This window comes from Thamnophis sirtalis, unplaced genomic scaffold, assembly GCF_051295495.1.
Source record: "Thamnophis sirtalis isolate CommonGarterSnake01/CBP01778 unplaced genomic scaffold, rThaSir2_p1.2 scaffold_17, whole genome shotgun sequence".
In the NCBI taxonomy this organism is placed as follows: Eukaryota; Metazoa; Chordata; class Lepidosauria; order Squamata; family Natricidae; genus Thamnophis; species Thamnophis sirtalis.
The window spans coordinates 3,900,682-3,928,607 of NW_028261397.1; the positions used below are offsets into that span (position 1 = coordinate 3,900,682).

At 44.0% G+C, this 27,926-nt stretch overlaps 1 protein-coding gene across 1 annotated transcript in view; it reads left to right on the forward strand.

The window, feature by feature from the left end:
* Positions 1-12,693, forward strand: part of ULK2 (unc-51 like autophagy activating kinase 2) — a 146,717-nt gene extending 134,024 nt beyond the window's left edge. The window contains exons 25-27 of the mRNA XM_087702817.1: positions 3,968-4,125; positions 8,221-8,356; positions 10,692-12,693. Coding sequence (XP_087558943.1) covers positions 3,968-4,125; positions 8,221-8,356; positions 10,692-10,756 — 359 coding nt within the window. The 3' untranslated portion in view covers positions 10,757-12,693. The remainder of the gene's footprint in view (positions 1-3,967; positions 4,126-8,220; positions 8,357-10,691) is intronic.
* Positions 12,694-27,926: the final 15,233 nt, after the last annotated feature.

The following is a 27,926-nucleotide window of genomic DNA, read 5'->3' on the forward strand; positions in this document are numbered from 1 at the left end:
TCCGGAGCATTCAGGAGGCTTCCCTAAAGGCTCCGGAGGATGAAAAATGGCCTTATGGACAAACCGGAAGTGGCTAAAACTTCCGGTTTGCTCGTAGGGGCGGTTTTTTTGCGCTCCGGAGGCTTCAGGGAAGCTCCTCAAGCCTCCGTAGGGCCCCCAGGCGCGGGAGGCTGTTTTTGCCCTCCCCAGGCTCCTATAAAGCCTCTGCCCATGCACGACACACACACCCCCGCGCTCCCTCCCCCCCCCCCCCCCCCGCTTTTGGCACGCGATCCAAAAAAGGTTCGCCATCACTGCACTAAACCATTGCAATTGATCAGTCAACCAATCAGAGTAGAGCTGGAAGGGACCTTAGAGGTCTTCTAGTCCAGCCCCCTGCTCAAGCAGGAGACCCCCAGACCAGGGGTGTCAAAACTCAAGGCCAGCGAGGTAGACCCGACCTGCAGGGTACTTAAATCCGGCCCACGTTTCCTGGAAGTACAAAAAGGACCAGCCCGTGGTGCCTCTGCTGGACAAAATGGGCTTGGGAGGGTGTGTGTGGGGGGTGGTCATGCAGCCCATGTGCACCCCGTTTTCAGCCTCCCCGGCCTCCAGCATTCTGCTCGCCAATTTCTGGCCAGCAGAGTGCTGTTCGAGGCCAGAAATTGTTGTAACCTCGAACAGACCCTCAACGAATGGTTGTAAGTCGAGGACTATTTGCAAAGGCAACAATTTCAGTTGAGTTTCAGGGCGTTAAACTCGAAACAGAAACCGGTCAGTTGACCAGAACGCCAGCGTCCTGACTTGTGGGTCCTACTAACGATAGCCACTTTATTGCCAAATCGCCACTCCTAAATTGAGAGCCTTCCGTGGCTGCCTGCGTCCCACGCCTGGTTTCTTTTTCGGAGTGCGTGTTGTGTTGCACAATGGGCCACAGGGTCCTTAAAGGAGGGAAACCAGTGTTGGGTAACAGCACTTTGGCGCTGTCTGTTTCCAGATAACATTTAACAGAATGTCGGGGGGGGGGGGACCTTGGAGGTCTTCTAGTCCAGCGGTCATCAACTGGGGGGTCCGTGAAAAAAAGGTTGGTGGTTGGCGGAAAAATTATTTGCATTTTTTTATATTGCACTAAATCAGGGGTCCTCAAAATACGGCCCCTGGGATGGATACGTGCAGTGAACGCTTGTGTTGCTTGGCAACTGGTTCAGATTTATGACGGTTGTCATGCGGTCCCCTTTTGCGACCTTCTGACAAGCCAGGTCAATGGGGAAACCAGATTTACCGACCAACCGTGTGACTAATTTAACCCCTGTGGGGATTCGCTTAACAATTGCGGCAAGAATGGTCGTAAAACTCACTCCTTACAATAGTAAATCCTGGGGGGGGGGGGGGGGGAATGAACGAGCCTGTTGTAAGTCGAGGACTACCCGTGTTAGCCTTTTCATCTGAAAATCTCAGCGTACACCCTACAGAGACAGAATCCCAGAATTCTCTCCTCTGATGGAAGTCGCTAGGCTGGAAGTTGTTAAGAGTTTTTTCAGCTCAACACACTAAGTAAATTATTCGGCCGGGTTCATTTAAATAAGAAACTTCTTTATATACAATGATATAAAGTAGATGCATGTGCTGGAAGGAATGTCCATCTGGGTTCAGTTCCAATCAGGGGGAAATGATTTGCATTTTTTATATTGAACTAAATCAGGGGTCCTCAAACTGCAGCCCCTGGGATGGATGCGTGCAACGAACGCTTGTGTTGCTGCAGAGAGTTTCCCCCTTCGGGGTCTTTTTGTGTGGGTCGGAGGGGGGCAGAAATTCCAACTTGGGGTCTGCTTCAGCCTCCTGGTGGGGGGCTTTGGGAGAAGGCTGGAGGGAAGAGCCGATGGTAGCCAAGAGCCGGAAGGCCTCGTTCCAGTGGGGCTGCATCACGGCCTGGAACTGGCTGACCATCTCAGCCCACTGAGCCTCCAGGCGCCGGCACCTGGCCTTTGCTTGGAAAGCCTATGCTCCTAGTCCTCAATGAGCCTCCTTCTCGGTCAGATCCAATTTGAACTGAGCTGTTGTGCCAACTCTTTCTCCTGGTGGCTGCTTAGCTCCAGCAACTGCTTCCTGTTGGGGGGCAGGCGAGGAGTGACGAGTAGAGGCTGGCAAGGCGCCTCTCAGCATGAGTGACATCGAGTTGGCCATGACCACCTTGCCACGCCCACCCAGCTAGTCATTAGTCAGATCGTATTAGTGTTCCGCTGGATTTAAAATTATAAATTTAGTAGTCCCTGGAATCTGAAAGGTTGGTGACTCCTCTTCTCATCCAACCCCTGCTCAGGCAAGAAATCTTATCCCATTCTAGACCAATGTTTGTCCAATCTCTTCTTTAAAAAACCCCAGTGTTGAAGCACTCACAACCTCTGGAGGCAAGTTGTTCCACTGATTAATTACATTCTTCTAGGACAGGGGGACTCCAAACTTGGGAACTTTAAGACTGGTGGACTTCAACTCCCAGAATTCCCCAGAATGGCTGGGGAATGCATATATCCTCCCTCATTCTGTCGTAACGAAGAGCCAAATGGGATGATTATTATTATCCACAATTGTATCATAGCGGCCAGTTGTTTCGCCGGATTTGGCATTGGTTACTAGTCGGGCCCCACCCAGGGCCTAGGACGTCGTAACGTATTTTTGTAATATGCGTGCAGATCCAAGCAGTGAGGCTTTTTGCATTTGACTGATGGTGATTTTGTCAATTTTTAACTGTTTTAAATGTAATTCCAGTGCTTTTGGAATAGCACCCAGTGTGCCAATTACCACTGGAATTACCACTGCTGGTTTGTGCCATAGTCGTTGCATTTCGATTTTTAAGTCCTGGTATCTTGCGATTTTTTCATGTTCCTTCTCAGCGACCCTGCTACCACCTGGTATTGCGATGTCTATGATTGTGACCTTATTTTTCTCAACCAGTGTGATGTCTGGTGTATTATGCACCAGTATTTTGTCTGTTTGTATGCGAAAATCCCACAAGATCTGATTTTCGGTGACTTTTTCAGGCTGATGTTCCCACCAGTTTGTTGCTGTTTTAATATTATAATTTTTGCACAAATTCCAATGGATCATTTGTGCTACTGAATTGTGCCGCAATTTATAATCAGTCTGCACGATTTTTTTACAGCAGCTGAGGATGTGATCAACAGTTTCATCAACTTCTTTGCAAAGTCTGCATTTGGCATCATCAGAGGATTTTTCGATTTTGGCCTTAATGGCATTTGTGTGGATAGCTTGTTCGTGCGCAGCCAGGATTAGTGACTCTGTTTCTTTCTTTAATGTACCTGTTGTTAACCATAACCAAGTTTGTTCACTGTCCACTTTATCTTTTATTTTTTCCAGAAATTGGCCATGCAGTGCTTTGTTCTGCCAACTCTCCATTCTTGATTTTATCACATGTTTTCTGTATTCTTGTTTCGTCTGTTGGGCCTTCAGTAGATTTTTGTTCTTTACTTCGATTAATAGATGTTCTTGACTTTCTTTTAAATAATCAGCCAGTCCATGTTTTTCTTCTTCAACTGTTTGCTTCACTTGTAATAATCCTCTGCCACCTGATTTTCGGGGCAGGTATAATCTATCAGTATCACCACGTGGATGTAAACTGTAGTGCATTAGTTTCCTGGTTTTTCGGTCCAAAATGTCCAAATCAGCTTGTGTCCAGTTAACTATGCCAGCTGTGTATCTTATAACTGGTATTGCCCAGGTATTTATGGCCTTAATTGTATTTCCACCATTCAATTTAGATTTCAAAATTTTCCTAACTCTGTTGGTGTACTCTCGCCTGACAATAGTTTTTACTTCTCCATGCTTGATGTTATCCAACTGCAGAATGCCTAAGTATTTGTAGGCTTCATTTTCGTTGCATTTAATTAGTTGGCCATTGGGCATTATTATTATTATTATTTTCATCATCTAATTGCCTGCATTTTTCCCCCTTCCAATTCCTCCTTCGCAGTTGTCAAAAACCTGAACGAGAGGTACAAATTCTGCATCGCCATGTGCAAGAAGCTGACCGAAAAGCTAAACCACTTTTTCTCGGATAAGCAGCGTTTCGTCGATGAAATTAACAGCGTCACGGCCGAAAAGCTCATCTACAGTTGCGCGGTGGAGATGGTAAGAAAGCAGGGAAGCTGATCAGATTGATCACTGTGCGGTAGAGAAGGCAGCTTACAGAGCGGGGAGGGTGGGGGGAGGTGTAGGCATCACATAGTGGCTTCCTTTCCACAGATGGTCCTTGACTTACAGCCATTGCTTGTAGGAGACATCCAGGCTGAACCCGAGGGAGGGGGTGTGTGTCAAACACGTCATGTCAGCGTCCCAAATATCATCCAAAATTAAATCGGAGTCCAAGGCAGAACTTTCCTCAAACTTCCAATTTATTAAGAGAGACATGTTGGCACATCTGTGGAAAACCCGAATCTGAAAGCTTCCTGTTGAAAGTCCATGATCTTGTCCCCCACACACACCCACAAGCCCATCACATGGTCCAATCTTCCTCTGCCACGCTGGCATTTCCACCCATCTAGTTCCGGTCAGGTGCAGAGGTGCAAAGACAAAGGATGACCTTGGGCTTCTAGAAAGGAATGTTTTATTTTGACAACAACGCATTCTGCTCCTTACTATTCCCCCTCCCAATTCCCCACTAGAAACAGCACAGTAAAATAAGAAGAGTGTGTGGTAGGCCAAAGATCCTAAGTCACAAGTTATGAGTCCCTTTGCACCCGCAAAAGATCTAAGTCGAGTTCAACTTGAATGCTCTTTCTTATCTCCCACTCATTTCTTTGACCATTAGTAGCTCAGATTCCTGTATAGGTCGTCCTCGACTTAACCACTGTGTCAGGTTGTATCCCTTTTAGGATCTTTGGCCTGCCACACTCTCTCTTATTTCATTATGCTGTTTCATTAGTATAGTTGATGGGAGGGGGGAATAGAAAGGAGTAGGATTGTGGAATGTGTTGTTGTCATTCTTTGCTAGAAGCCCAAGGTCATCTTTTGTCTCCGCACCTCTGCACCTGACCGGAAGCAGCTGGGTGGAGATGCCAGCGTAGCCGAAGAAGATTGGACCATGTGATGGATTTATGGGTGTGGGGATAATAAGATCATGAACTTTCAACTGGATGGAATCCCAGGAAGCTTTTAGATTTGGGATTCCACAGTTTGTGCCAACATGTCTTGTCTTATTAAATTGGAACTTTAAGGATCGTTTTGCCTTGGACTCAGATTTAATTCTGCATGATACTTGGAACGCTGACATTCTGTTCGTTTAGTGACTGAAAAAATGACCTATAACCCCTTTTCACACTTATGACCGTTGCAGCATCTCCGTGGTCACGGGGTCAAAATTCAGGCGCTTGGGCAACTGGTTCATATTTACGACGATGGTCGTGCGATGCCCTTTTGCGACCTTCTGGCAAGCCAAGTCGATGGGGGAAGCCAGATTCACTTAACAACCGGGTGACTGACTTAACATCTGCGGTGATTTGCTTAACAATTGTGGCAAGAATGGTCGTAAAACTCACTTAACAACAGAATTTGGGGGCTCAATTTGTGGTCGAGGACTATCTGCATAGAGGTTAAGCTTGCAATAAATGTTTACACTCGTTCGAACTGCCTGAATCTCTCCTGATTTCACACTTGACTTGTTTAGCGACTGTTCCAACTCGCAGTGGCGCTGTAAAAAAACTGACTTGCAACCGATCTTCGCACGTACAATCGTTGCAGTGTCTCGGGGGTCACATGACCAAAATTTGGGCCCTGGGGCAGCACGCGTGTGTTTATAATGATTGTAGCATCATGGGATCATGTGATCCCCATTTAAAAACTTCCCAGATGGCATTCGACAAGCAAAATCGAAATGGGAAGCCAGATTCACTTAGCAATTGCATGATTCACTTAACAACTGCAGGAATTCGCTTAACAACTGGGGGGTGGGGAGATAGCCAAATCGGGCGGGGCTCACTGAACAATTGTCTCACTTGCCAAAAGGAATCCTGGCCCCCAATTACAGTCATAAGTTTGAGGATTGCCTAGGAATCCTGCTGCTGCTCTTAACCCAGGCACGCAAAACAACTCTGGCATAACTTGAGCACCTGGAGATTAATTAAGAGTGCTTTCCACTCGTTACTTCTTCCTTTTAATTTGGGGGAAGTTTTTTGGCAACGCTGTCGAACCGATCTTTCGTCAGACTTCATTATCCCTGGGGCAGTGCCAGTCCCAGGTGCTTTTCTGATGGAAGGGTGAAGCCTTTGCCAGAATCTACCATAAATCTCGGAGTTGGAGGCCCTGAAGATGCTCAGAGACGTGGAATGGAAAGGAACGGAACGGAATAGAACAGAATAGAATAGAATATAGAGAATAGAACAGAACAATATAGAATATAGAACAGAACAGAAAATAGAATAGAAAATAGAATAGAAAAGAATATGGAATGGAGAATAGAATAGAATAGAATAGAATATAGAAAATACAACAGAACAATGTAGAATAGAATAAAAATAGAATAGAATAGAAAATAGAACAGAATAATAGAATATAGAATATGGAATGGAATGGAGAATAGAATAGAAAATAAAACAGAAAATAGGAAAGGATAGAATAGAATATAGAGAATAGAACAGAACAATGTAGAATATAGAATAGAATAAAGAATAGAGTAGAATGGAATGGAAGAGAAAATAGAATAGAATATAGAATAGAATAGGGTAAGAGTAAAAGTTGGGAGGGACCTTGGAGGTCTTCTAGTCCAACCCCCTGTTTAAGCAGGAAACCCTACACCAATTCAGACAAATGGTTGTCCAATCCCTTCCTAAAAACTTCCAGTACTGGAAGCCAGATTCACTTAACAACCACCTGACTAGCTTTACAAGTGCAGTGAATCAACAACTGTGGCAAGAGAAGTCATAAAATGGGGCAAAACTCCCTTAACTTGTTTGTGTTCCCCCCTTCCCAGTTTTATGTGAGCCGCCCTGAGTCCCCTCAGGGAAAAGGGCGGCCTACAAATTCTAATAAAACTACAAACTACAAAACTTAACTGTCTTGCTTAACAACAGAAATTTTGGGTTCAATTGTGGTTGTAACTTGAGACTACCTGTAAATATTAATAAATAAATAAATTGTTAAGATAGAAGGATAAGAGGGATGGATGGATGATACAAAAATAAATGATGGATGGATGGATAGATAGATATGAATAGATAGGTAAGTGGTGGATGGATGGATAGATAGATAGATGATAGATAGATAGATAGATAGATAGATAGATAGATAGATAGATAGATAGATAGATAGATAGATAGATAGATAGATAGATAATGGATAGAAGGGTAAGTAGTAGATGGATAGATGATAGATTAGAGAGACAGATGAAATAAGATGGGTGGACAGAGAAGGATGGATGGATGATACAAAGATGAGAGAGAGAGAGAGATGTAGATAAATAGATATGAATAGATAAAAAAGTAGTAGATGGATAGATAATGGGTGGATGGATGGATAGAAATAGATAAATAGAGATGGATAGATAGATAGATAATGGATGGATGGATAGATGATAGATAGATAGATAGATAGATAGATAGATAGATAGATAGATAGATAGATAGATAGATATGGATAAATAGATATGGATAGGTAAGTAGTAGATGGATAGATGATAGATTATTCAGACAGACAGATGAAAGAAAATGGATGGACAGAGAGGGATGGGTGGATGATACAAAGATGAGAGAGAGAGAGATGTAGATAAATAGATATGGATAGATTGATAAGTAGTAGATAATTGATAGATTAGACAGACAGATTGAAGAAGATGGGTGGACAGAGAGGGGTGGGTGGATGATACATAAATAATGGATAGGTAGGTAGGTAGGTAGATTGATAGATGTAGATAAATATGTATAGATAGGTAAGTAGTAGATGGATAGATGATAGATTATTCAGACAGACAAAAGAAGATGGATGGACAGAGAGAAGGATGGGTGGTGATACAAAGAGGAGAGAGAGAGAGATGTAGATAGATAGTAGATGGATAGATGATAGATTATTCAGACAGACAAAAGAAAATGAGTGGACAGAGAGAGGGATGGGTGGATGATACAAAGAGGATAGATAGATGGGTGGAAGGAGAGAGAGAGAGTGTGTGTCTCCGGTCTTTTTCTTCTTGGCCTCTGCTCATCTGCCTCTCCTCTTCCTCTTCCTCCTCCTCCTCAGGTCCAGGCAGCAGCTTTGGACGAGATGTTTCAGCAGACGGAGGACATTGCTTACCGGTACCATAAAGCCGCGTTGCTGATGGAGGGCCTGGCAAAGATCTTGCAGGACCCGGCTGACATTGAGAACATCAACCGCTGTACGTGTGGGGCGGTGACGTGGGGGATGGGGGGTTGCTACTTTTATAGATGAGGTACTTCAAACAAAGCACAGCGCAGCCGAAAAATAAAAACGGCAATCCTGTATTGCCATTCATTAAAGTATACGAATCGCCAACCGGGGTCAAGAACTACCCGTATACAAAAAATGGCATTTTTCGTTCGGACGCTGCTCATTTTGTGTTATACGGTTAGTTCAGGGGTGGATTGGTGCCAGCATTACTGCTAGTTCGACGCACAAACATTTTTCAAATGCATGCGCATTTGCACCTAAAAAGGTCTGCGCATGCGCACAATGTTAGAAAGCGGGGGGGGGGAATTACATTGTTGCAATGGAAATTGTTCTGCGCAGGCACAGAAACGAAAATCAAGATGGCGGTGGCGACGATAGAACCGGTTTGGTGGGGACGGGGGGTGGCAGGCCGAGTTACTACCTACTCGGCTGAACCGGGCCGACTGGTAGGAACCCATTTCTGGGTTACTCCTTGACTTAGGACCGTAATTGAGCCCAACATTTCCGTTGCTAAGTCACAAGGAGACCCTCAATCGGCCCGACTTACAACTACAATTTCAGCCTCAATTACAGTCATAGGTCGAGGACCACCCGTAAAACAGAACATGGGTTTTGATCAGTGGTGGGACTTGAATAACTTAACCGGTTCTCTGGGTGGGTAGGCGTGACTGGTTGGTCATGTGACTGAGTGGGTGACGTCACACATCACACCCAGCTACGCCTCCCGGCCACTCGCCTCAAAGGCAGAGGTAGGATTCAGCCGGTTGGGGATAATACCACCACTGGCTGGCCACGCCCCTGCTCGTTTTTCAGCCTCGTTTTTGGCTTTTTTCAGGCCATTTTTTGGGCTGTTTTCAGGTTGGTTTTGGGGGGGGGATTTTCAGGCCAATTTTGGTCTGAAAAATGGCCAGAAAACAAGCAGGGGCGAGGCCAGCCAGTGGTGAGATTTGACAGTTTGCTGAACTGTGCAAAATCTTAACTATCTTAACTACCGGCAGCAGCTCACCTCTGGTTTTGATGCTTTTCGTGCCTGAAGTACTAGGTCATCATTGCGCCACGAAATTTATTTTGCTCCACATTTTCCTTCCTAAAAACTGCTCTTAGGAGCACATTGAAACAAGCTAGAATTGCAGCTTTTTATAAAATTAGGCATTGAAATGTTTCTATAGATAAAGGAGCTGGTTTGAAATCCGAAGATTGATGACAGCTAGTCCTCCACTTGCAACCGTTTCATTTACCGGCCATTTGAAATGACAACAGCGCTTGAAAAAGCGTGGTGCTCACAGTTTATGTCCGTTGCAGCATTTGGGCCAATTATGGCCTGGGTGACTGAGAATCCCCATCTAGCTACAATATCCACACAACCCTCTTAACTGAAATCCGAGCTTATGCGAAGTTGCAAAACTACAACGAGCTTGCAACCAGTTGTAGATCTATCTTGGCGTCTCTTATCCTTATAAAACTTTTTGTGATTTTTCTTCAAGATTTTGCTTGGAGCAAGGCCCACAGGCTCCAGCTCAGAGCAAGTGTTACTCACACCCACGCTGATGTCTTTATGCCAATAGGTTTGGTTTATTAGATTTATATGCCGCCCTTCTCCCAAGGACTCAGGGTGGCGTACAACATTAAAAGAAACACATAATACAAAAGTTAAAAAAAATTAAATAGAATATCCCAAAACCAATTAGAATTAACAATAACATTTTTTTAAAGTTTGAATTAAAATTAACAATAGGAATAATAGGATTACAATAGAATAGAATAGAATAGAATAGAATAGCAGAGTTGGAAGGGACCTTGGAGGTTTTCTAGTCCAACCCCCTGCTTAGGCAGGAAACCCTACACCACATCAGACAAATGGATATCCAACATCTTTAAAGCATTTACAACTTCTGGAGGCAAGTTGTTCCACTGATTAAATGTTATCACTGTCAGGAAACTTCTCCTTAATTCAAGGTTGCTTCTCTCCTTGATTAATTTCCACCCATTGCTTCTTGTTCTGCCCTCAGGTGCCTTGGAGAATAGTTTGACTCCCTCTTCTTTGTGGAAACCCCTGAGATATTGGAAGACTGCTATCATGTCTCCCCTAGTCCTTCTAATCATTCAACTAGACATACCCAGTTCCTGCAACCGTTCTTCATATGTCTTAGCCTCCAGTCCCCTAATCCTCTTTGTTGCTCTTCTCTGCACTCTTTCTAGAGTCTCTGCATCTTTTCCACATCGTGGCGACCAAAACTGAATCCCGTATTCCAACTGTGTATCCCACTTACTTGATTTTTTTTTTCCTTTGCTTCATTTTTCAGATAAAGCTAGTATCGAACGGAGACTCTCGGCACTGTGTTGCAACGCCGTCGCGGTCTACGAATAGAAGACCCCCTCTGCCCTACTCTCCAGGGACCACTCCGTGTTAGCCAAAATCTGGGCATTTCCCATCTCGAAGCAAATCTGGCTTCTATCAAAGGAAGAAGAAGAAGGGGGGGGAAAAGAGCGTGAAACTGCGGGGAAAAAGCAATTAACGTCAGGGGAGAAAAAAATTGCCCTTAGACTCTATCCATCTTTCCTTTCACAGCCAGACAGGGAAAAACTCTTTATACCATTTCCACTGCAAATTGTAATCTTGGCAAGCGACGATTCAGCGCATCTTCGTAGATTACGAGAGAACAGAGCGCGCGTCCTTCTCTGGAGAGATTTCTCCCCCCCAAAAAAATTGTTTAGTTCCCGCTTCGGGAAACGAATGGACATTTGCATCGTGGGACAAAAAAACGAACATCGTTCGCTCTGGACTTCCGTCCCGTGAAACTTGGCGGCCAGGTGTGGGTGGCAAAGACCCCCTCGCAACTTCCAGCCATCAGGATGGCTTTTGCAAATAAATAAATAAATAACTTGAGAAGGCAAAATGAGAGCCCTTTGAGAAGGTCGATCGTAGACGTACGAGCTTGATGTTCTTCCTGACGCCTCTCGCCCGAATACTTTATATTGCACTAATTTACTAAACTTGTGTATTGGTGGGGTGTTTTTTTTTTTAAAAAAATAATTAAAAAAAAAAATACAGAAAAGGCACAACTTAATCTATTCTTCCTGGCCGGGCAGAGACGGGAAACGATAATTCCTTATTGACTCATTGAGGTGCAGGAGAGCCCAAAAAAAGGAAAAGTCATCGCAAAAAAAAAAAAGAATTCCTCTCGGACGTCAAACCTGCAGCTTCTTAAGTTTCAAAGTTGTGTAGATATGCCGTAAGGTGAATTCTTTGGTTTTTATAGCCCTTTTATCTTAATACTTGAGTTGTACTCCTCTAAGAGTGGCATTTTCTCGGCCTTCTCAACTTTTTAAGAGGTGCGGACTTCCAACTCCGAGGATTTCCCAGTTAGCCGGCTGGGGAATTCCTGGGAATTGAAAGTCTACGGGTCTTTAGCGTCGCTAAGATGGAGACAAAAAAAGGACTTTCGATAACATTCTGTCCTATATCATGGCTGGCTTGGTTACTTTGCTTCTTCTGTTGCATGCCAAGTTGTGTGTCTCCCCGAACTCTGGGTCAAAAAAACAAAAAAAAAAGACACAGCTGCCACCTGGACAGAACAGAAGATTTTCTTTACACATATACATACATACATATACACACACACACACACACATAGCATTAAGAAATAATTATAATCAGGTTTATCTGGAGCAGCTTTTGGGGACGTCTGTCCTGCTGCCCGTCGCCTCTTCCTCCTCCTCCCACCCCTTCCTTTTGCGCGACTCGAAAAGTTATTTTAAAAACTGAATTTCATAGTCGGACCCTCTTTAGAGGCTTTCTTAACTGCCATCGCTTGAAAGGAGGGAGAAAAAATAAGCTTGTTTATTTAATTAAAAAGAACCGTCAAACCTCCTTGAATGGAAGTTGATTGGCATTTAAACACCGTCTGATTTTACGGAGTGTGAAGAACATGTCTTTGTGCGTTTTTCTCTCCTTTTTCCCCCCCTTTCCCTGTCTTTTATTTTTATTTTTTTTTCCTTATGACAAAGTAATGTACTTTTTACTTTTATTTATCAGTAATAAGCAATTTCGGAAGTTTGTTTGAAAGTGTTCTATCTTTTTTTTTTTTTTAATTTATACGACGTTTGTAATTTTTAGATCTTTATAATACGGTGTTTCTACGACTACCTCTCCTTTGTAACTGCATGCGTTTAATTCTCGACCCGTAGTGTACTAACTGAAGAGAGAGAAAAAAACCCTGTTGATAACTTTTATTATGGCCTGTATAAATGTATATTAAAGTTTAAAAAAAAGCAAGTGAAACAATAATAAACTGATACTCAGAAGTTCCTATATATCTATATATATAAAAGCAAAATGCCACTCATGCATCATCACGAACCATAAAGCCTACAAACTTGAAATTTGGCACATATGTTCTTCTTGGCTTCTAGTTGCTTGCTAAGAAAGGACTTTTCGAAATGGCCATCAGATCATTACTATTTCTTATAGTATTATTAACGTGCTCTGATGCTAAGGAGTTAGACATTCTACTCCCCCTCCCCATCTGAAAAGAACTCTGTTCCAACTGCCATGTGGGCATGGGCAGTGCGTGACTCATCTGGCCTGTGGGTTGGGAGCTTAGACATTCTACTTCCCCCTCCCCACCTGAAAAATGCTCTGATGCTAAGGAGTTAGACTGAAGGAGGTAAAGGGATAAGATAGGAGAGGCCTCTGTTGAGCAAGCCTGAGGGAGAGAAGGGGGTAGGAGAGAATCAATGGGGCCAGCCTGAGGGAGAGAAGGGGATAAGATAGGAGAGCCCCTTGGGCAAGCCTGAGGGAGAGAAGGGAATAAGATAGGAGAGGCCTCTGGCAAGCCTGAGGGAGAGAAGGGAATAAGATAGGAGAGGCCTTGGGCAAGCCTGAGGGAGAGAAGGGGATAAGATAGGAAAGGCCTTGGGCAAGCCTGAGGGAGAGAAGGGGATAAAATAGGAGAGGCCTTGGGAAAGCCTGAGGGAGAGAAGGGGATAAGATAGGAAAGGCCTTGGGAAAGCCTGAGGGAGAGAAGGGGATAAGATAGGAGAGGCCTTGGGAAAGCCTGAGGGAGAGAAGGGGATAAGATAGGAGAGGCCTTGGGAAAGCCTGAGGGAGAGAAGGGGATAAGATAGGAGAGGCCTTGGGAAAGCCTGAGGGAGAGAAGGGGATAAGATAGGAGAGGCCTCTGGCAAGCCTGAGGGAGAGAAGGGAATAAGATAGGAGAGGCCTTGGGAAAGCCTGAGGGAGAGAAGGGGATAAAATAGGAGAGGCCTTGGGAAAGCCTGAGGGAGAGAAGGGGATGAGATAGGAGAGGTGTCTATTGGGCCAGCCTGAGGGAGAGTAGGGAATAGGAGAGACCGATCACAACTACTCATTAATTTATAAGCTGTGTCAATTTATCAAGCCCGATCATACAGTTTCGTAGCAAAGCACAAGTATCCAGCTGGTATACAATATAGGGTTTGACCATCGGATCCAAATCAAGGTGTTGAACTTTATCTTTTTGTTTGTTTGTCTTTTCATTTGGCTTAAGGAACAACAATGCCTCTCCCAGAAAACTTTGGACCTGATTCTGGGATGGTGAGTTGAAATTAAACTTTTTCACGGAAGGAACTGTGGGGTCCTTGGTGTTCTCTGAGCTTGGTGGTTTTCTTTCAGACGTTTCATGACCCAACTAGATAACATTATCAGCGCTCGAAGAGAGTTGGGTTTGCAGAGAGGAGGAGGATAAAACTGGGTGCTTTCTGAGCTTGGCTGTTTTCTTGCAGATGTTTCAAGACCCAACTAGGGAACATCATCAGTGCTAGTAGGGAGTGGGCTTTGTGGAGCGGAAGAAGAGTTCTGCAATGATGATGTTACCTACTTCGTTCATGAAACGTCTGCAGGAAAAACCCCAAACTCGGAGAGTACCAAGGACCCCACAGTCCTCCTCTTCTCCCCGCTCCACTCCATAACACCCCATTCCTTCAAGCATTGATGATATTACCCAGTTGGGTCATGAAACATCTGATTTTTTTAAAAAACCCAATTCGGAGAGCAACAAGGACTCCATAGTCCTCTTCCTCCTCTGCAAACTCCACTCCCTTCTAGCACTGATGACGTTCCCTAGTCAGGTCATGAAACGTCTCCAAGAAAACCACCAAGCTCAGAGAGCACCAAGGATTCTCTTCTTTTGCTGACAAAGCTTCTTAAATGGGGAAGGCGCTTTGGGGCATCTTGGAAGCATTTGGCTGCCACTGCTGAAAAATCGAGGTGTCGTTTTAAGGCAGAAACGGAGACAAACCAGAATTAGTTTGATTAGCTGGCTGGAGAATCCTGGGAGCTGGAAGTCCACCCATCTTAAAAGTTGCCAAGGTTTGAGGGGGGACGGACGGACCTAAATCCTGGTCTGAACCATCAAGCCGAGAAGGGTCCCTCCTGTGGTGGAATTCAGCCAGTTGGGGAGAACCAGTTGCTAACCTCCTGAGCAGTTGGGTGAACTGGTTATCAGAAGAAATCATTAGGGCAGAGAACCGGTTGTTAAAATGATTTGAATCCCACCACTAGATCCCTCCCATGCTTTAACCAGTGGTGGGTTCTCGGTGGTACGGCCCGGTGCAGGTGTAGCTGGGAACAGCGGCCACTGTACTGGAACGGGGGCTCACCCGCATTCCACTCCTTACTGGTTTTTAGCAAATAGCAATAGCAGTTAAACTTATATACCGCTTCATAGGGCTTTCAGCCCTCTCTAAGCGGTTTACAGAGTCAGCATATTGCCCCCAACAACAATCCGGGTCCTCATTTCACCCACCTCGGAAGGATGGAAGGCTGAGTCAACCCTGAGCCGGTGAGATTTGAACTGCAGAACTGCAGTCAGCTGAAGTAGCCTGCAGTGCTGCATTTAACCACTGCGCCACCTCGGCTCTTTTGACGCAAACGGGCCAATTGCACACATGTGCACAGCATGCTGCGCCTGTGCGACCTTTGCTAGGTATCGCAGGGCTCTGGCAATGCCTGACTACAACGTCCGGCCCCCGTGTGCAGTGTACCAGTTGCGACGGGATCGGGAACCCTCCACTGTGCTTAACCACTGCATTAACCATTGGAAGAGGCCTATTTAGGCCAGGGTGATCAAGAGATTACCTTGACTTGAATACCTGCCCCATTCAGGTTGTCCTAGTTTCCCCTTACAAAACTCTGGTGCCCTTTTGAGCTACAACTGGCCCTTGAAGCGTGACACGCTTGCTTCCCTTGGCACGGCGTGAACCAATGATGCCCTGATCTCTCCTCCTGCCTTGGACTTCCCCGTCTTCAAACATGGACTTGGCCCTGTTGAACTTCATATGGCTAATCGTTGCTTGTTCTGCCAGCTCATCGGAGTTCCTCCTGGATCTTGATTGGAGATAGGAAGACCTGGGGGAAACAAAGCCTCAGGGAAAAAAACAACAGGGTTTTGTTCTCATTTATTTTTCTGTTTCCCCCCCCCCCCAAAAAAAAGGCTTTGGGGGATAGAATAGAATAACAGAGTTGGAAGGGACCTTGGAGGTCTTCTAGTCCAACCCCCTGCCTAGGCAGGAAACCCTATACCATTTCAGACAAATGGCTATCCAGCATCTTCTTAAAGACTTCCAGTGTTGGGGCATTCACAACTTCTGGAGGCAACTTCTGTTCCACTGGTTAATTGTTCTCACTGTCAGGAAATTTCTCCTTAGTTTTAAGTTGCTTCTCTCCTTAATTAGTTTCCACCCATTGCTTCTTGTTCTGCCTTCTGGTGTTTGGGAGAATAGATTAACCCGCAATTCCCCTTAGTGGCAGCCGCTGATATATTGGAAGACTGCTATCATGTCTCCCCTAGTCCTTCTTTTCATTAAACTAGACATCCCCAGTTCCTGCAACCGTTCTTCATACGTTTTAGTCTCCAGTCCCCTAATCCTCTTTGCTGCTCTTCTCTGCACTCTTTCTAGAGTCTCCACATCTTTTCTACATTGTGGTGATCAAAACTGGATGCCGTATTCCAAGTGTGGCCTTACCAAGGCTTTATAAAGTGGTATTCACACTTCACCTGATCTTGATCAAATTTAAAAAACAACAATGGTTTTTTTGCCAATTTTCCCTGATTTTTTTCAGGCCTTCCCATCTCTAATCTTGAGATTTTGCTCTAAAGCAGGGGTGAGGAATTATTGACAACTTTATACCCTATGGACATCATCTCCCAGAATTCCCCAGCTTGCATGCTTTAAGATGAATGGACTTCAACTCCCAGAATGCTGCAGTCAGCCTGCTATAAGATGAATATTCCTGCCTAGGCAGTGGGTTGGACTAGAAAACCTCCAAGGTCCCTTCCAACTCTGCTATTGTATTATTGTATTATTGAATGGTCTTCAACTCCCAGATTGCCACAGTCAGCAGAGTAAGGTATGCAGACTTCAATTCCCAAAATGCTTCAGCTTGCATGCTTTAAGATGGGTGGACTGCAACTCCCAGAATTCCCCAGCCAGCATGCTTTCACACTCCCAGAATTCCAGAGCAAGACGTACACACTTCAACTCCCAGAATTCCCCAGCTTGCATGCTTTAAGATGGGTGGACTTCAACTCCCAGAATTCCCCAGCCAGCATGCTTTAAGATGGGTGGACTTCAACTCCCAGAATTCCCCAGCCAGCATGCTTTTACACTCCCAGAATTCCATAGGAAGATGTACAGACTTCAACTCCCAGAATTCCTCAGCCGGCATGCTTTAAGATGTGTGGATTTCAACTCCCAGAATTCTTCAGCCAGCCTGCTTTCACACTCCCAGAATTCCATAGCAAGACGTACAGACTTCAACTCCCAGAATTACTCAGCAGGCATGCTTTAAGATGGGTGGATTTCAACTCCCAGAATTTCCCATCCAGCATGCTTTAAGATGGGTGGACTTCCACTCCCAGAATTCCTCAGCCAGCATGCTTAAAACAGTGTTTCTCAACCTTGGCAACTTGAAGATGTCCGGACTTCAACTCCGGACATCTTCAAGTTGCCAAGGTTGAGAAACACTGCTTTAAAAGATGGTTGGACTTCAACTCCCAGAATTCCATAGCAAGACGTACGGACTTCAATTCCCAGAATTCCTCAGCTTGCATCCTTTAAGATGGGTGGACTTCCACTTCCAGAAATCCCCAGCCAGCCTGCTTTAAAACAGATGGACTTCAATTCCCCGAATTCCCCAGTCAGCACAGGAACTGATGTCTAATTAAAACAATCTGGCTGGGGAATTCTGGGAGTTGAACCCTAGACGTCTTAAAATTGCAAAATATGAAAAACACTGATGGGGGGGGGGAGTTCAGGAAGGAGCCCAGTAGCCCCATTTCTGACTAACAAAATGTATTGCCGCTTCTGAAAGCGGCAGGATTTAAATTACATAGTTTGTCATTTTTTGGCAGTCCACAAAAGCCTGAATCAAACTTTCGTTAGAAGAGATGCCACCGGATTCCTGATTAATTAATTTTGCAAGTCAGTACAATACCAATGCTTAATGGAAAGACCGAATGTGCGGATTAAAATCTCGGTCTTGCTTTTCAAAGCGATTATTTGGAATAAATCAATAAAGCAGATCTCTACTTCGGATTGAGGAAAAGAGACCTGTTTAGCAACTTGAGTTTATTTTGGTTCATCAAATTTAAATACCCCGGTTCTTCCTCCCAGAAGGACTCTGGTGTAGTGGCCCGCCAGAGGCCAGTGGATCTTACAGCAGATTCAAACAGTGAGGAGGCTGGGGACTGGGCCACTCCTGGAGTCTGGGGGAGGCTCGGACGAGGGCTCTGTGTCGGAGGCAGAGAGAGGGCCAGAGCCATATGCCAGTTATCAGCTGCCTTCGGAGTCAGACATCAGTGAGGCAGAAGAACAGCTGGAGCCTGTTCCCAGTGTGCGCATGCACAGAGTTGCCAGACGAAGGGAGCAGCTAAAGAACAGGGGTCGACTTGGGAGTAAGGCCACAGGTGGACGGTGAATGGCCCCTCCCAGAGGAAATATAAGAGGAGCGACAGGGGAGTGGAGTTTGCAGGAGGCAACTAGTTCGCTTCATTGGTTCCTGACTCTCTGAGGCTCCTGGCCAAGTTCTGCAGATCTCGGCCTGGCAGCTCTCCAAGCCAGAGAAGGTCTGTGACTGTAAATCCTCCCTTGAAAGACTTTGCTGGATGTGAAGAAGCAGAATCCACAGTCAATGAATAAAAGGGTTTTTTGTCAGGAATTTGCTTCGTGCTCTTGGGAAGCCTCGGTCAGAAAATTGGGTGGTATACGAATGAAATATTAAAATGAAAAAAAATGGTATATATAAAAATGAAAAAAGAGGCAAAGATTGTTACAACTAAAGATTAAAAGTTCATTAAAAGTTTCCCACGCCCTTCGGTAATCTCAGCCTTGACACTAATACCATGAGCTTGCTATTTCCTGTTTATCTTCGTTTTCCACCTCTCCCACCTTTCCATGCTCCTACATTTTAGACTACTCACCCCTTTAGGCAGCAATGGACTTTCTCCTTTTATTTTACCCTGTAAAATGCCAGGATCACAGACAACTCCGTGCAAAATTATTTTTCAATCAAGCAAGCCAGCAATTTTTTTTCCAGCCTCAAGTGACAGATTTCACCCATATACCGTTTTATTTTCTTGCTCCCAGTCCTTTTGAACAGGATTGCACTGGGAAAGGATGAACTGAAAAGGGATAGGTAAGAGGGAAGCCTGCTGGTTGGGGAATTCTGGGAGTGGAAGTCCTCCCCTCTTAAAGCAATCTGGCTGGGGGATTCTGGGAAAGGAAGTCCACCCATCTTAAAGCATTCTGGCTGGGGAATTCTGGGAGTGGAAGTCCTCCCCTCTTAATGCCTGCTGGCTGGGGAATTCTGGGAGTGGGAGCCCTCCCCTCTTAAAGCATGGTAGATGGGGGATTCTGGGAGTGGAAGCCCACCCCTCTTAAAGCCTGCTGGCTGGGGAATTCTGGGAGTGGAAGTCCTCCCCTCTTAAAGCATCCTGGCTGGGGAATTCTGGGAGTGGAAGTCCTCCCCTCTTAAGCCTCCTGGCTAAGGAATTCTGGGAACTGAAGTCCAGGGTCCCGATACCATCTTAAAGTTGCCAAGATTGGGAAGCCCTGATCTATTCTAGATGCATCTTCCAACTGACGGCATAAGACAGCCGGCCTCTCCAGTTCACACCGGTGGTTGTTTGTTGTTGTTGTTTTTTTAGACTACCGACAATGACTCAACCGAGCAAATAAATTCACAATTTCCATTCTTTCCACAAAGCTACCTTTGCCCTGCTTGAGCAATCTTTACTTTTGGCCAGGCCAACCAAACGGTAATTAGATTATTTATTTATTTAATTATTTGGGTTGTCAAGCGTGCATGGGATAATATATACAAGATTACGAATGCATGAAATGGATAAATGCGGCTGTTGGGACAGGAACGGTGGGCACACTGGTGCACTTATGCACACTCCTTATAGCCCTCTTAGGAGTGGAGTGAGGTCAACAGCAGTTTACCTTGAGTTTGTATGTATTGTGTGCCCGTGTATTGTTGCGGTTGAACCACAACAACACAGGAGCTCACAACAGATACACTATATTGCCAAAAGGATTCGCTCACCTGCCCTTACTCGCATATGAACTTACTGTAAGTGACCTCCCATTCCTAATCCGTAGGGTTCAATATGACGTCGGTCCACCCTTTGAGCCGAGGTGGCGCAGTGGCTAGGGTGCAGTACTGCAGGCCACTTCAGCTGACTGTTATCTGTAGTTCAGCGGTTCTAATCTCACCGGCTCAAGGTTGACTCAGCCTTCCATCCTTCCGAGGTGGGTGAAATGAGGACCCAGACTGTGGGGGCGATATGCTGACTCTGTAAACCGCTTAGAGAGGGCTGAAAGCCCTATGAAGCGGTATATAAGTCTAACTGCTATTGCTATCTATCTATCTATCTATCTATCTATCTATCTATCTATCTATCTATCTATCTATCATCTATCTATCTATCTATCTATCATCTATCTATCTATCTATCTATCTATCTATCTATCTATCTATCTATCTATCTATCTATCATCTCTCTATCTATCTGGGTGAAATGAGGACCCAGACTGTGGGGGCGATATGCTGACTCTGTAAACCGCTTAGAGAGGGCTGAAAGCCCTATGAAGGGGTATATAAGTCTAACTGCTATTGCTATCTATCTATCATCTATCATCTATCTATCTATCTATCTATCTATCTATCTATCTATCTATCTATCTATCTATCTATCTATCTATCATCTATCTATCATCTCTCTATCTATCTGGGTGAAATGAGGACCCGGACTGTGGGGGCGATATGCTGACTCTGTAAACCGCTTAGAGAGGGCTGAAAGCCCTATGAAGGGGTATATAAGTCTAACTGCTATTGCTATCTATCTATCATCTATCATCTATCTATCTATCTATCTATCTATCTATCTATCTATCTATCTATCTATCTATCTATCTATCTATCTATCTATCATCTATCTATCATCTCTCTATCTATCTGGGTGAAATGAGGACCCGGACTGTGGGGGCGATATGCTGACTCTGTAAACCGCTTAGAGAGGGCTGAAAGCCCTATGAAGGGGTATATAAGTCTAACTGCTATTGCTATCTATCTATCATCTATCATCTATCTATCTATCTATCTATCTATCTATCTATCTATCTATCTATCTATCATCTATCTATCATCTCTCTATCTATCTGGGTGAAATGAGGACCCGGACTGTGGGGGCGATATGCTGACTCTGTAAACCGCTTAGAGAGGGCTGAAAGCCCTATGAAGGGGTATATAAGTCTAACTGCTATTGCTATCTATCTATCATCTATCATCTATCTATCTATCTATCTATCTATCTATCTATCTATCTATCTATCTATCTATCATCTATCTATCATCTCTCTCTCTATCTGGGTGAAATGAGGACCCAGACTGTGGGGGCAATATGCTGACTCTGTAAACCGCTTAGAGAGGGCTGAAAGCCCTATGAAGCGGTATATAAGTCTAACTGCTATTGCTATTGCTATTGCTATTGCTTTGCAGCTATAACAGCTTCAACTCCTCTGGGAAGGCTGTCCACAAGGCTCTGGAGTGTGTTTATGGGGATTTTTGACCATTCTTCCAGAAGAGCATTTGTGAGGTCGCACACTGATATTGGAGGAGTTTACGTGGCCTCCCACTTCGTGGCTGAGTTGGTGTCGTTCCCAAACGCTTCCACGTTCTTATAATACAGCTGACAGTTTGACTGTGGGATATTTAGGAGCGAGGAAATTTCACGACTGGATTTGTGGCACAGGTGGCATCCTATCACAGTTCCACGCTGGGATTCACTGAGCTTCCAAGAGCGACCCCTTCTTTTACAAATGTTTGTAAAAACAGTCTGCATGATTGCCTAGGTACTTGATTTTATACCCCTGTGGCCATGGAAGGGATTGGAACACCTGATTCTGATTATTTGGAGGGGGGAGCGAATAGGTTTATTTATTTATTTAGCAGTAGACTTATATACCGCTTCATAGACCTTTCAGGCCTCTCTAAGCGGTTTACAGAGAGTCAGCATATTGCCCCCAACAATCTGGGTCCTCATTTTACCCACCTCGGAAGGATGGAAGGCTGAGTCAACCCTGAGCCGGTGAGATTTGAACCGCTGACCTGCTGATCTAGCAGTAGCCTGCAGTGCTGCATTTAACCACTGCGCCACCTTGGTTTGGCAATATAGTGTACAAACTTATGGTAATCCACTCCAAACTCGATTGCAGAAAATACGACTTCACTTCAGCAACAGAGTGGTCAACGCCTGGAATGCGCTACCTGACACTGTGGTTTTGTGGGAAGTTATCACCCAGCCCTCTCGCCAAAAAATGAAATATCCTAGGAAATATTGAAAAGGCAGAATGTTTCTCTGGATATGAAAAGAAAGAAACATGCTTTAAAAGACAGAATAGTTGCCTGTAGCTTCCTGCCCATCCCCACCTTGTTAATGGGGCATTAAGAAGGCCAAGCTAGTCCACTTTACATAATAAAGACCTCTCCACTGCAGCTACAGGAAAGCATAATAATATTGGCCCCAACTGACCACATGGCATCTGAGAACTCAACCAAACCTGGATTCAAAACACAGCCCAGAGAGTTGCCCCGGCATGGCCCTATGGGAGTCTGACAACCAATCAGAATACATTTCTTACACAGGAACAGGAAACAGAGAGGTGGGACTGAACAGGGTATAAAAAGCCTAGCAAGCCCCTCCCTCAGCCCTTCTCTTCTTCTCCACCAACATTGAAGCATGTGATCCCCCTTTTCTGTTCAGGGCTCAAGCCATGTGGCCCTGTCCAACAATAAACCATCTTTCCAAGCAGCCTCCATGTCTCCAGTGTCTTTTTCCCCACTTGGAGCCGAACCCAGAAGGACATTTATTTCATCAGTTTCTTCCCCAAACCCCCCAAAACGTTAACCTCAAACTGCCTAGCGTGGACCTCACCCCATTCCTAAGAGGTCTTTAAGGAGCATGCATAAGCGCACCAGCGTGCTTATCGGCCCTATCCTAACATTCCCTTGTATTCGCATTCATTTCATGTATTCGTAATCATGCCCCTATTTATATCTGTTGTTTAATTCATGCTTGGCAAAATAAATAAATGCATAAAATAAAAAAATAAAATAAATAAAAGGAACGGAAAGAGGGAACCAATCCTAAAGGGGATTAACATTATTTCCTGCCTCCAGTAAAACCAGCTGAGCATTAAAACCTGTTTGATGTGATCATCCACCCAATAATTTTGTGATAGCAACCACCTCCAGTATCCCTCGGGGAAACATGGGAAGGGAATTATAAACTCCGCTTGGTTAAGCTCTTTGGGGAGGCTGTGATGCCCTTTAAGGCAAGAGGCTTGGCCTTGGCGCCTGGGCTGCGCCCTCCAATAATCCGAGGATTGCATTTTCCACGGCTTCCGAATTTCGATTTGCATTCAGTTTTATTTTTGTTTTAACACCAAGGAGGCCCCGTCTGTCTCTCTGGCAAAATGAAACTGACTTAAACCGGCTTTCTTGCTTGTCCCTTTGAAATGGTTTGCAATCTTAAACAGATTTGTATATCTGTTTAAATGAATTTATTGCATTTTTGTTTTGTTTTTAACAATAATAGTATTTAAATTCTAGATATATATATATAAATGTACCTATTGTAAGTATTTGTAAATGTTTGTGCACTGGCATATAACCTCAGCCCAATGCTATTCTATATTATTCAATATTATAGCAATAGCAATAGCAGTAGACTTATATACCGCTTCATAGGCCTTTCAGCCCTCTCTAAGCGGTTTACAGAGAGTCAGCATATTGCCCCCAACAATCTGGGTCCTCATTTTACCCACCTCAGAAGGATGGAAGGCTGAGTCAACCCTGAGCCGGTGAGATTTGAACCGCTGACCTGCTGATCTAGCAGTAGCCTGCAGTGCTGCATTTAACCACTGCGCCACCTTGGCTCTATTATGAAATAATAGAGATATTTATAATTGAAGCATGGTTAACAAAACTGTTGTTAAATGTATATTATTGTTCTGTTGTCCACTTCTATCCATATTTATAAAAGTAAAGCTTTTTATTCAATACAAAGTACTCAAGATCAGAATACAAAACTTTAAAATACTAAATTCATCAAAAATACAGTATGATTAAATAATAATAAAAAAAGACGCTATAGTTAAGTGAATGACAATTTCATAGTACAATTTAGTAGTCCTTTCTGTTAACACATGTTCTGACTGTGGGGCAAATCACTAATAAGTAAATCATCTAGAACTTTTAAAAAAATGAAAATAAAAAATGAAATGGTTTGCAATCTTGAAGGAGTCTATGAATCAATAGGAATCAATATGGGCTCTTTGCTTTTATTGTGAATGGCTTACGTTACTATATAATTGTTACTGATTAAATCAATATTTGCTGTTTGCTTCCGATATGATATCCTGCTAGAAATCATTTATGAAGAATTAAGCTTTGTTATGGGCTTCTATTCTTGTATGCTGTCAGAAATGAGTTGTTTTCTAGCCTAGCAAATTGGAGTCTTCATACTGGGATGGCTTTACTGCAAATAAGGCTGCGCCTCGCTTCTCTGTTCTTGGCTTCAAAGCTAGGCATGTTCTTGAAAACATAGAAGAAATTGTTACGCAGGAATATCAGGCCCCATAGATACAATACAATAGCAGAGTTGGAAGGGGCCTTGGAGGTCTTCTAGTCCAACCCCCTGCCTAGGCAGGAAACGCTACACCACTTCAGACAAATGGCTATCCAACATCTTCTTAAAGACTTCCAGTGTTGGGGCATTCACAACTTCTGGAGGCAACTTCTGTTCCACCGATTAATTGTTCTCACTGTCAGGAAATTTCTCTCTAGTTCTAAGTTGCTTCTTTCCTTGATTAGTTTCCACCCATTGCTTCTTGTTCTGCCCTCAGGTGCCTTGGAGAATAGTTTGACTCCCAAATCTTCTTTGTGGCAACCCCTGAGATATTGGAAGACTGCTATCCTGTCTCCCCTGGTCCTTCCTTTCATTAAACTAGACATACCCAGTTCCTGCAACGGTTCTTCATATGTTTTAGCCTCCTAATCCTCTTTGTTGCTCTTCTCTGCACTCTTTCAACATATTTTTTACATCGTGGTGACCAAAACTGGATGCAAATATTCCAAGTGTGGCTTATATAATACTTTGAGCCGCTCTTGCAGGGGGCGGCTATTCCTTCCATGCGTTGGTTTGTATGTTTTGGATATAGTTTTGTCACCCAGCTTTTGCTACGGCCACAAATAAAAGCTGATATTTTTTTGCAAGCCTCCTCTCTAGTTTCACTCTCTTTGGCATCTCAGTGGCTCAAGAAAAAGTGCTGGAACTTTACAATCTTATAATTTCATATATATATATATATATATATATATATATATATATATATATATATATATATATATATATATATATATATATATATATATATATATATATATATATATATATATATATATATATATATACACACACACACACACACACACACACATATATATATATATATATATATGTTATATTTATGCTGATAAATAAATAAAGGGAGACTAGTATAGATCGGGAGGGAGACTAGTATAGATGTGACTTTAAGTATATATATATATATATATATATATATATATATATATATATATATATATATATATATATATATATATATATATATATATATATATATATAAATAATATATATATATTTCTAGTCTTAAAAGAGCATTCAATATTGTCTAATTTTACTATTTAAAAAAAAATTAAAATCAAAACATTTTTTGGATACTTCCATTCATCCTGACGCAGATTCACAGAGTTGGAAGGGACCTTGTTGGGTCATCTAGTCCAACCCCAAACCCTCTCCCATTCAAGCAAGGTGGGTTCGCTGCGCTGAACTCACCCCCCCAAAAAAAAGAAAGAAAGAAAAAACGTCAGATGAAAGAATCTAGGTTTCTTTTCAGAGTCTCTTTCTTTCGCCTGGCTCCTTTCGCCAGGGCGCGCACAGCTGCTCGTGTTCTTTTTACATGCACGTGTTTTCATGAGAATACGGTACTGGATCCCAATTCAATGCAGTTGGGAAGGCAGCCAGGCTGCCAAGGGTGGAGGAGAAAGGGGAAAAAAACTATTTTGCTTGTTGGAAAGGACAAAGGACACTCGGGACGCGAGAGAGAGCGAGAGCTCACCGCTTTGGTAAGTTCTTCTTGCTTTGCGCTGCGAGTTTCAGATTTTGAACCTTACTCTGGCTAAAAGTGGGCTCCTTGTTCCGAGGCAAAGTAGAGAATTCTCACGGGTGCAAGGCTGAAGGAAGCCCTTTGCGCTGATCTGTCAACTTTGGGGAACATATTATTATTTTTTTGCATCCATTAAGAGAGGTTGGGGTTGAGGTCTTGTCTTGAAGCCTAGCTGGACTTCAACGGTTAAGGAAAGGGCGTGTGGGATCCCCAAGTTCTCATGCCTTGGGGTGAAATGGAAGAGAAGGTTTATAATTGGGGGGTTAACTTGGGGTGGGGTTGCCCGTGGTGCTCTCTGAGCTTGGGGGGGTGGGTGGTCTTCTTGCAGACATTTCGTGACCCAAATAGGTAACGTCATCCGTGGTAGAAGGGGGAGGGGGTTGCGGAGGGGAGGGGAAGGAGGACGGGGGGGGGGTCCTTGATGTTCTATGAGTTTGGTGGTTTTCTTGCAGGCGTTTCATTGACCCAGCTTGGGAATGTCATCAGTGTTAGAAGGGAGTGGGGTTTGTAGGGAGGAGGAGGAGGGGGAGGAGGGGGAGGAAGCAAAGAAGAGCAGGAGGAGGAGGAGGAAGAGGAGGAGGAGGACAGGGGGCTCCTTGTTAGTATCAGAGCTTGGCTGTCTTCTTGCAGAACTTTCATGACCCAGCAAGGTTATATTATCAGTGATTGGAGGGAACTGGGTTGGAGGAGGACTGTGGGATCTTTGGTGGTCTCTGAATTTGGTGGTTTTCTTGCAGACATTTCATGACCCAGCTTGGGAATGTCATCAGTGTTAGAAGGGAGTGGGGTTTGCAGGAAGGAGGAGGGGGGAGGAAGAAGAAGGGGAGGAGGAAGAGGAAGGGGAGGAGGAAGAGGAAGGGGAGGAGGAGGAGGAGGATGGCAACAACAACAGGGGGCTCCTTGGTGCTATCAGAGCTTGGCTTTCTTCTTGCAGACGTTTCCCAACCCAGCCAGGTTACATCATCAGTGCCAGGAGGCGGTGGGATTTGTTAGAAATTCTTCCAAATCAGCTGAGCTCCAGGTTAAACCTTTGTGTCCGATTGCAAATAGTTCCTGGGCACCAAAGAAGGATGTGTGCAATGAATCCTAAAATAGTTTTCTCTCTCTCTCTTTTTTTTTAAACAATCAGGGCCCGGTGCCACATTGCGCCCACTTAAAAAGCCCCAATCCGACTTTTAAGGCGTCCCGATGTGGCAGCTGTCCCTGGTTTTAAATTCTTTTTAAATTCTTGTACGGGGAACTTTTAAGAGGAGTAAAAAAAAAAGGAAACTTCTAGCGTTGAGCAATTGCAACATCAAGGACCTCTAAAATGTCACAACCTGATAAACAAGCTTTTTCATTTTATATACCCCAAAAAATGCTTCGTTTCCACCCATGAGAAATCTTTAAAGGGGAGAATATTTAAACTCCTCAAAAATAGAACTTCGTATTTTGAAGGTCTCCCTAACCACTGCTTTGCACTGCCAATGCACTTTTTAAATAGTTTTTTTTTAATTTTCCAGTAATAAACATTCATAAACAACATTAACAACAATAATACAAACAGTATGTGAAATTCCTATCTTCCAACTTCCAACAGTATTTGTCTCATTTCATATTCCTTTGACATTTCCCCGTGAATTCGTTTAAACATAAATAAAATTTCTTTGCAGCCTATATTTGTTATCCCTTATTGCAGTGTTTCTCAACCTTGGCAACTTGAAGATGCCTGGACTTCAACTCCCAGAATTCCCCAGCCAGCATTCGCTGGCTGGGGAATTCTGGG